The sequence below is a fragment of the Harmonia axyridis genome, chromosome 3 (genome assembly GCF_914767665.1).
Source record: "Harmonia axyridis chromosome 3, icHarAxyr1.1, whole genome shotgun sequence".
Taxonomy (NCBI): domain Eukaryota; kingdom Metazoa; phylum Arthropoda; class Insecta; order Coleoptera; family Coccinellidae; genus Harmonia; species Harmonia axyridis.
In genome coordinates this window covers 46,881,696-46,891,758 of record NC_059503.1, presented here as the reverse complement: position 1 = coordinate 46,891,758, position 10,063 = coordinate 46,881,696, and the positions used below count along the sequence as shown (strand labels likewise).

Below are 10,063 nucleotides of genomic sequence, written 5' to 3'. Positions count from 1 at the left end.
ATTCATGTTTAGGCAGTCAGTAGATAGAGATAGTTAAAATTCATGTTTAGGCATTGAGTAGATTCAGATAGTGGTGGAAAATTGATATTCAGTAGAGATAGTTGCTTAGTAGTTTTCAGTAGTATAGTAAAGTTAGTTATTCAGATAGATTTAGGTAGTAGTTAGTTCAGTAGTTAGTTAGTTAGATTTAGAAGTTTAGGCAGTAGTTTTAGTTTTAGAAAAGACATTTTGGTTAAGTGGTTACCAGGTGACCGGAAAATAGTAAAATTGGTAATTGAACGCCAATAATTACAAATCCGTTTCTGAGGTCGAAAATCGCCATTTTCATCAGTAAACTTACTTGTTAGTCTTTTTCTGGGGAGTTTGCTAATTTTTTACTTGTGACTTTCTTACGAGTGAATATTCAAGGGTTTCATTTGATAGAGACAACGAGAGGGTGGTGTACCGGTGGAGTTTTTTTCAACGCGCTAGGATTAGTTTTCATTCCTTCCCGACTCTACAAAATCCACGATTCTCAATCTCCAAATATCATAATTTCCCGGCTCCCGGATCCGACTAACTTGTTCAACGGTTCTGACTGACAATAAATTGGTGAGGTAAGGACACAGTAGTTGTAGACAGTACAAATTATCTCAGTAACCGAATTAAAGTATACAGATTGATATAATTTATGCTTTTTCTGATTTCCCGTTTTTGCTGAGATTGTCTGTATTGTAGAATTGAATCAATAAACCTATTAATTTTGTTGCGTTGTTTGTTACTTGGTCACCGCTACCATCCTAGGTGACACCGAATCCTGTCTTCACTAAGCTGCCCTGGTAAGGTTTGTCAATTTCTCCCTAAAATTGGCTGGCGCTCGAGATACTACTGCAAAGTGCTGAAGGGCAATTGGCAGAGGCGCCAGTGACGCAAAAAGGACGTGACAAATAGCGCCCTAGCGAGGGACTTGAGAGGACAACGCTACAGAATAGCTCCCGATCTTCAGAAAACGACGCTTAAGGGTGTAAGGACTGAAGAGGAACCGAAGGTCAGTGCAACCATTTTGTTTTTCTCTCTCTCTGAGTGGAAGAGATTATCTTCTCCTGTTGGAGGAAGATCCGTATATTGTTTAATTTGTTACTGGTACCTAAGTATCAGTGGACTATATTAAAGTGCTATAAACATTTCCGCGTTTGACAATAATTTCCTTTATTAGCAGGAAACCGACATAGCATTGACAGTGTGGACATTTATATCTGAATAACTTTTTTTGTTTTGTGTATTGCAGGACTAGAACAATCGACCGCCGGATTTCTTTGTGACTTTTTCGGTTACGTGAAGGGTTACGGAAAGTGACTTTGGGGTGACACTCAGTGACTATCTTTGTGCGCGTTGAATACTGTTTAACGTTGAGTGGTTGGTTCAACTCGGACAGAAAACCAGTGAGTATAATTGAGATACTGCTACCGATTGTTTCATTGTACAATCACTGCAGCTAATATAGTGATATCATACCGCCTTCATATAATAGGGTATTGTTCACTGCTACTATTTACTGATCATCGTTTGAATAAAGAAAGATTTGTTGTTTTTTCCCTTACACACTATTATCCTGAGCAACTTTATTCCAGGCTGAAACAAGGTAGGGACATAAAAGTCATAAGGACTTGGAGATATATACTTGTGATTTTATTTGCTTTTGAACCATAATAGCTGATTTCTGATAAATAAAGTTGACTTGTTTTTATTATTGCTGCAACAGTGAATATAAGTTTTTGTTGCTGGGTATTCCTTATTTCTGAGTTTACTGATTGCCTGAAACATTTTTATTTTGTGTTGAGTTGCTGATGAATTTTTGAAACAAGTGATTATCGTTATTGATTTGAATAAAGACTTGCATTGATTGCTGAATTGTTGTTGATTTATTTGAAATATATTTTTGACTGTGAATAAAATTGACCATTTGTTATTTTTGAGATTATCTGATTGCTAGAACTGTCAACTGTGTTTGACAGTGAACATTATTTGAACTACTCGGTTAACCCTACTTTTGTTTTCTGGGTTTTTGAATTATTTTGAAGCTGTCAACTGCGTTTGACATTGAATATTTAGTTTCTTCTGGAAATTGTCAACTGTCTGACATTGAAAAATTTTTTGAGAATCATAATAAATTTAAACCAACTTGTTTTCTGAAAGTTTTCTCATTTTTGATTTTCTTTGACTGTATCAAACAATAATTCAAACTTGAATAGATTCTGTTGTCAACTTGTAATTTTTCAGCATTGTTGTCTATTAGTGTTATTTTTGTGCGAGGGATAAGGGAAAAATAAGGACTGTTACCGGGAATAGTGAAGTTGGGGAAAGTGTTCGGACTTCAACGGTTAATAAGAAGAGGACAGTGTCGAATAACTTCGATAGATTTCCAATCGATTGTTTGAGTTTGGACTTCAACGATTCAATCACTTAACCTCAACATGGATGTGAATCGACTATTGAATGATGAGCTGACTTATGAATTACAGCTGAGAGGACAAATAATACCCAGCACAGTAATGCTAAAGAGGAGTTTATTACGACAGGTATTGAAATTGAATTTGCCTCTACAGCCGACAGGAATGAACCCGACACTGGACATGGAGTCATGTCAGAACAAACTCACCGACTTGCTGGAAGCCATTCAACACTTTGACACTGAGAACACCACGAAGGAATATACTCGGATTTCAACAAGATTAATACACATTCAGAGAAGACTGAATTTTATTATCACTAAAAATGAAACCGAGGCACAGATGATAGAACACTTAAAGGAGACTGCAGCTCGGGCCTTGAGTTCATTGGAGGCAACGTTGACTGCTGACAGACAGCAACCATCAACCCGACCGGATGGATCGCTTTTGGAGGCAGAGATTCCACAGTCGCCTGAGATGTCTCCCATTCAACCAACCAAGGTTGCACAACTGAAGACATCACTGATAGATTTGGAAGATGATGAACTCCCACTGCCAACTGCCCAGGTCTCCCATACTGCAACACCTGCAAATAAGTCAAGATTAGTTCAAGTTTTGAATGAAACAAGACAGGAATGTGAGAAGTTACTACAGAATTTACCAACGATGCCTATTCCTCAACCACAACAGCCGAATATGAATCAACCAGAGGCACCAACTCATAGTCGATGGACCAGCTCTATGAGAAGGGTGTCATTTCCCGATTTGAATGAACCCATGATGAATCTGAACCAGCTGATGACACCGACTACTGCCCAACAAGAATCTGAACCACGACCGATGCCAACCTCGACTATACCCATCCATAAATGGAATATTTACTTTGATGGGACTGATAGTGTGATTGGATTTATAGAAGAGATAGAGAGACTTGCTGAATCCCGGAAGACATCCTTAGAGCATGTGTTCGAATCGATTTACGAACTTTTACGAAAGGATGCCAAGGATTGGTTCATCCCCCGGAGGGGACTTTTCAGAAACTGGGATGATTTCAAAAATCAATTAAAAGAAGCATTCTTACCAGTCAATTATGAAGAGAACCTACTGGACGAAATCAAGAAGAGGATGCAAGGCCCTGATGAGAAGTTACTACTGTATGTCACCCGGATGCAAAATTTGTTCCAGAAGCTGACTTGCAATCGTCCCACTGAGAGTGAACAGATTCGACTGATAAGACAGAGGTTATTGCCATCACTGCAACAGGCTTTGGCCTTTCAAGAGACCACCACGTATGATGAACTCCTGAAAAAGGGAAAAGTTTTTGAAATGGTTCAATGGCAGATGGGACATTATACCAAACCACCGGTTAAACCCAGCCTCATCGATGAACCACATCTTACATATCATCAACGTCGTCAACAGGACTACCCGGCCAACCTCTCTGCAATTTCGGAGAATACTAGACAACGAAACCACAGTACTCGTCAGGAAGCTCCCACACCATCTCCGTCTCCGAAGAAGGGCCCGTCAAGACCGCTAACCACAGCCAGAAGGATAGAAGACTGGAATTGCTCAGTATCCCCTGGACCAGATCGTCCCCATCTGCCCTCGCGGCCACCGGAATACTCGACCAACAGAACAGGAAATGCCAACACCTCCCAGGATCAGAATGGATCACCACCGGAGCGAAGAGTGTCCTCCCAGACACAATGCTTCAGATGCGGGGGATATGGCCACCTACGTCGAGACTGCCGAGGGACACCGAAAATGTTTTGCTCCCGATGTCAACGAGAAAATATCCTCTCACGAGACTGCCCATGTCCTCAAAACCGGAGAGGAATGACACCGTCCACTTCAGCGGGATTCCTAACTACAGTAATTCCTATCGTTAGCAACGACAGCTGGCCTCTGGTAGAAGTGCACATTGAAGGAAAGTTATTCCATGCATTGATAGACACTGGTGCGGCAAAGAGCTGCTGTAGTCAGAGGGTGGCCCAGCTGTGTGAAAGAAATGGAATCAAGGGAGAAAAATCAACGACTGAAGCTGTCATGGTAGCGAATGGACAAACTACAGCCATACCGAAGATGTATCACCTTGGAATGGTGATAGCCGATTATGCCCTGAAGAACATAGAATTCTTACTTGTACCCAACTTACCAGTCGACTTAATCCTGGGAATAGAGATGCTGAAGACATACAACTTCTCCCTGGATATCAAGAACACAGAATGTTATCTGGAAGGACGACGGATCCCCAGAGCTAAACAGGTTAGCCAAGAGGTCATAGAGGTGCAGACTCCCGGAAAACACCTCCAGAACCGAAGAGGATCCCACAACAAACCTGTTGACAGCCTGTCGAGAAATCCATTACCGACACTTAACTGTGTCCAACTGAAAGAAACAGGTATGCAATGTAAGTGGTACAAAAATAAGTTTCAGGAAGTAGAGAAAGGACCAGAGCACTGCCCCGAGTATTCCATCATCAATGGAAGATTGCACCGACACTTTTGGGATTTATCAGACGTCAGGGAAGCTGGAACAGGCCATTCCTGGAAGTTGTGTATACCCACCGAACAGAGGACCAAAGTACTGAAAGAAAACCACGACTCTGCCTTGGCTGGACATCTGGGAATAGCTAAGATGATTGCGAAGATCTCGCGGAATTATTACTGGCCAGGTATGTTTAGGGACATTGCGAAATATGTCCGGAACTGCACTTCGTGCCAAAAGTTCAAAGTACCCCAACAGCAACTGGCAGGAAAGATGCAACCTCGAGAGATGGTGGATGCGCAGTTCAAGGAAGTACCGGTGTTAAGGAGGAGAACAACGACGGAGATGCGGATGCCCAGAACCCCCCAGAGCTCGGTATCGTCAGTGCGAGGGAGAAACACCCTAGCAAGAGTGGAGAGGGTGGTGAAACGGACCACTACACAGTCTACACAAACACCCCCTTTGTGCCAGCTGCGTACCAGTAAGCAAGATACCGGTTCCAAAATTCCATGCAGGACAAGTGTGGAAGACAACACTGTTATAACTAAACCATATGTTTCAGATCAAACCACACCAGCCCCCAGGAGCGTTCGTATTGTAGGTACGATGGGAAATAAGGTCTACCTGGAGGTGAGACCCAACACTTGCTGGAAGTGCGGCAAGACATGTCCCTCGCGGCAGGAGTGTCGAGGTCGACCACTCCTATTCTGCAGCAGATGTGGTTTGATAGGTACGCAGACAAGGTACTGCGAATGCGTACCCAGAAAACTGGCCCCACGGCCGACAGCAACTAGGTTGACGCCAGAACAACTAGCCCTGCGTCCGTGTGCAAGATGCACAGAGAGAGAAGCCACGCAGCGGAGAGAAGAGAGAGCAAGCAAATGAGATAGAATTAAAAAGAAGATACCGTTGTTTTTGTTCCTAATCCTGTAAACTGTGTAAAACCATATAGGGCCTAACCCAATATCTTATAACATTATATTCAAGACTAGTAGACTGATTTTTAATCTGTAAATGTTGATGAAACTGAACAGTACATAATAAGTCAGTGAATATTATGCAATAAAAACAATTCCAGTCACTTGCCCCGAATTTCAAAGGCCATCAGATATAAATTAGTAGTTTCACTGTGTAATCTATTTGAAGAATGCCATTTCTAATCTCTTACTGTTCTGATAAATAACTGAAATATTCCGCAGTGTTACAGATGAAGTTTTCTAAGAGGCTAGATACTCACCGATGAGAATAAATGCTGGAGATAGGCAACACACCTTTCATCGGATGATCAGCTGTAAGCCCAATTCCACCGAAGACATGTAATCAGTGATTCCTGAAGATTTATTCATGTCATCATCCAAGGAAGAAGTACTAGAAGAGTTGGACATCATGGCCTGTCAATCATTACTCTGGTGGACATTTGGATTCCATTTCAATTTTCCTATAGATAATTTAAACTGTATAACTGGAAGAATTTTCACCGTTCTGAAAATTTCACCATACAGTCACTGATTCCTTGTAATATCCACAGGTAAATCAACCAGTATATCAATGGGTTTGGAATGGTTTCGACTCATCTGAGTGGGAACTTCGACGTCCCTCTGAAATAATATGGCATGATTCATCGAGATATCGAAATCACGGAACTACTCACCGGAGAATGGGATAATCCACACCTGACATCAGATTATTTCACCGACACTTGGAAACTTCATGGAAATGGGAATGAGTTCTACTTCACAACCCCGAGATGAAGAAATTTCCAAACATTCAAATCACCCCGGATGACAGAAGAAAGAAGACGACGTTTGAATTTGACATCGATTCATAGAGCAAAGTTTTATTTTTATATGTCATACTGTCTACTACAACATTATAGTCTTTGATAGCGTAACGTAACAGTCAGACCCGTACTTCCCATATATCCCGCGTAATAAGACAGGATAGTATTCGGTTATTTTTTTTTTTTTTTGTTTGTTTTTAGAATTCAAATTTCTGTTTCACCGTAACTTGAATTTTTCCGAACCAGGGGGGATGTAACGAAGTCTGATTATTCCCATAGGAATGATCAGACTCCGTCTAAAGAATATTTTATTGTTTTCCGTTCAAATTAATCATTCTGATATATTCCGTAAATATTGGAAATAATTTATTAATTGTTCACCGCGATAATGAAAAAGTCCATGCTTCATGTTTTTCAACCGACCAGGGCCTCGAATAATCCGAGTGAAATAATATAAGAAATTATTTATTTCGGCGTTTTTACCGCTGATATATTTTTTTCCATATGTCAGATTACGTTCCGCCAAGAGAATTTTCTCGAAAAACGAGGTTTTTGTCGACATGAAGAGTCACGTGGGCCGAATTCCTTCACCGTCCCGCACCGAAGTTATAAAAGGGGGTAACCGACCCAAAATCAGAGATTCATGTTTAGGCAGTCAGTAGATAGAGATAGTTAAAATTCATGTTTAGGCATTGAGTAGATTCAGATAGTGGTGGAAAATTGATATTCAGTAGAGATAGTTGCTTAGTAGTTTTCAGTAGTATAGTAAAGTTAGTTATTCAGATAGATTTAGGTAGTAGTTAGTTCAGTAGTTAGTTAGTTAGATTTAGAAGTTTAGGCAGTAGTTTTAGTTTTAGAAAAGACATTTTGGTTAAGTGGTTACCAGGTGACCGGAAAATAGTAAAATTGGTAATTGAACGCCAATAATTACAAATCCGTTTCTGAGGTCGAAAATCGCCATTTTCATCAGTAAACTTACTTGTTAGTCTTTTTCTGGGGAGTTTGCTAATTTTTTACTTGTGACTTTCTTACGAGTGAATATTCAAGGGTTTCATTTGATAGAGACAACGAGAGGGTGGTGTACCGGTGGAGTTTTTTTCAACGCGCTAGGATTAGTTTTCATTCCTTCCCGACTCTACAAAATCCACGATTCTCAATCTCCAAATATCATAATTTCCCGGCTCCCGGATCCGACTAACTTGTTCAACGGTTCTGACTGACAATAAATTGGTGAGGTAAGGACACAGTAGTTGTAGACAGTACAAATTATCTCAGTAACCGAATTAAAGTATACAGATTGATATAATTTATGCTTTTTCTGATTTCCCGTTTTTGCTGAGATTGTCTGTATTGTAGAATTGAATCAATAAACCTATTAATTTTGTTGCGTTGTTTGTTACTTGGTCACCGCTACCATCCTAGGTGACACCGAATCCTGTCTTCACTAAGCTGCCCTGGTAAGGTTTGTCAATTTCTCCCTAAAATTGGCTGGCGCTCGAGATACTACTGCAAAGTGCTGAAGGGCAATTGGCAGAGGCGCCAGTGACGCAAAAAGGTCGTGACAACCTTACCACGTGGGAGATTATAGCTACCCGCGTGTCATCCGAGTCCAAGAAAATCAAGAATGTGGAATGGCTCACTTGGTTAATTGTTCATTAAACAAAAAGAAGGGAATAAGAACAGTCCCTTATGCCAAAGTGGTTTCCTTAGACACGTGTGTCAAGCTTTCGTCCCTGTGCAATACGATGAAAAGTGTTAGAATGAGAAACATAGAAGGAAATAACAAACAAATGAAATCAACAACAGAAGTCAGTCGTGCATTTGTGGTTACAGCAGCAATTGACCTTACCACGTGGGAGATTCTAGCTACCTGCGTGACATCCGAGTCCAAGAAAATCAACAATGTGGAATGGCTTACTTGGATAATTGTTCATTAAACATAAAGAAGGGAATGAGAACAGTCCCTTATACCAAAGTGGTTTCCTTAGACACGTGTGTCAAGCTTTCGTCCCTGTGCAATACGATGAAAAGTGTTAGAATGAGAAACATTGAAGGAAATAACAAACAAATGAAATCAACAACAGAAGTCAGTCGTGCATTTGTGGTTACAGCAGCAATTGACCTTACCACGTTAAAGATTATAGCTACCTGCGTGTCATCCGAGTCCAAGAAAATCAACAATGTGGAATGGCTTACTTGGATAATTGATCATCATACAGAAAGAAGGGAATAAGAACAGTCCCTTATACCAATGTGGTTTCCATAGACACGTGTGTCAAGCTTTCGTCCATGTGCAATACGATGAGAAGTGTTAGAATGAGAAACATTTAAGGAAATAAAAAACAAATGAAATCAAAAACAGAAGTCAGCCGTCCAATTGTGGTTACAGCAGCAATTGACCTTACCACGTGGGAGATTATAGCTACCCGCGTGTCATCCGAGTCCAAGAAAATCAAGAATGTGGAATGGCTCACTTGGTTAATTGTTCATTAAACAAAAAGAAGGGAATAAGAACAGTCCCTTATACCAAAGTGGTTTCCTTAGACACGTGTGTCAAGCTTTCGTCCCTGTGCAATACGATGAAAAGTGTTAGAATGAGAAACATAGAAGGAAATAACAAACAAATGAAATCAAAAACAGAAGTCAGCCGTCCAATTGTGGTTACAGCAGCAATTGACCTTACCACGTGGGAGATTATAGCTACCCGCGTGTCATCCGAGTCCAAGAAAATCAAGAATGTGGAATGGCTCACTTGGTTAATTGTTCATTAAACAAAAAGAAGGGAATAAGAACAGTCCCTTATGCCAAAGTGGTTTCCTTAGACACGTGTGTCAAGCTTTCGTCCCTGTGCAATACGATGAAAAGTGTTAGAATGAGAAACATAGAAGGAAATAACAAACAAATGAAATCAACAACAGAAGTCAGTCGTGCATTTGTGGTTACAGCAGCAATTGACCTTACCACGTGGGAGATTCTAGCTACCTGCGTGACATCCGAGTCCAAGAAAATCAACAATGTGGAATGGCTTACTTGGATAATTGTTCATTAAACAAAAAGAAGGGAATAAGAACAGTCCCTTATACCAAAGTGGTTTCCTTAGACACGTGTGTCAAGCTTTCGTCCCTGTGCAATACGATGAAAAATGTTAGAATGAGAAACATCAAAGGAAATAACAAACAAATGAAATCAACAACAGAAGTCAGTCGTGCATTTGTGGTTACAGCAGCAATTGACCTTACCACGTAAAAGATTATAGCTACCTGCGTGTCATCCGAGTCCAAGAAAATCAACAATGTGGAATGGCTTACTTGGATAATTGATCATTGTACAGAAAGAAGGGAATAAGAACAGTCCCTTATACCAA

The 10,063-nt window shown here is 40.6% G+C and overlaps 1 protein-coding gene and 1 long non-coding RNA gene across 3 annotated transcripts; one reads left to right on the top strand and one right to left on the bottom strand.

Annotated features, from left to right (window-relative positions):
- The first annotated feature begins 1,986 nt into the window (after positions 1 to 1,986).
- LOC123676939 lies at positions 1,987 to 5,913 on the top strand. Its single transcript, XM_045613280.1, has 2 exons — positions 1,987 to 5,400; positions 5,482 to 5,913. The coding sequence occupies exons 1-2, from the start codon at positions 2,454 to 2,456 to the stop codon at positions 5,802 to 5,804; spliced, it is 3,270 nt and encodes a 1,089-aa protein (XP_045469236.1). The 5' UTR covers positions 1,987 to 2,453; the 3' UTR covers positions 5,805 to 5,913.
- LOC123676940 lies at positions 2,878 to 6,966 on the bottom strand. Of its 2 annotated transcripts, XR_006747023.1 has the most exons (4): positions 6,571 to 6,966; positions 6,420 to 6,517; positions 6,157 to 6,357; positions 2,878 to 3,015 (listed from the first exon to the last, which is right to left on the bottom strand). It is a non-coding gene; the product is annotated as an uncharacterized LOC123676940 (long non-coding RNA). The 2 variants fall into 2 exon arrangements; XR_006747022.1 differs by having other exon boundaries at positions 6,157 to 6,517; positions 6,571 to 6,964.
- Between the last annotated feature and the right edge of the window lie 3,097 nt (positions 6,967 to 10,063).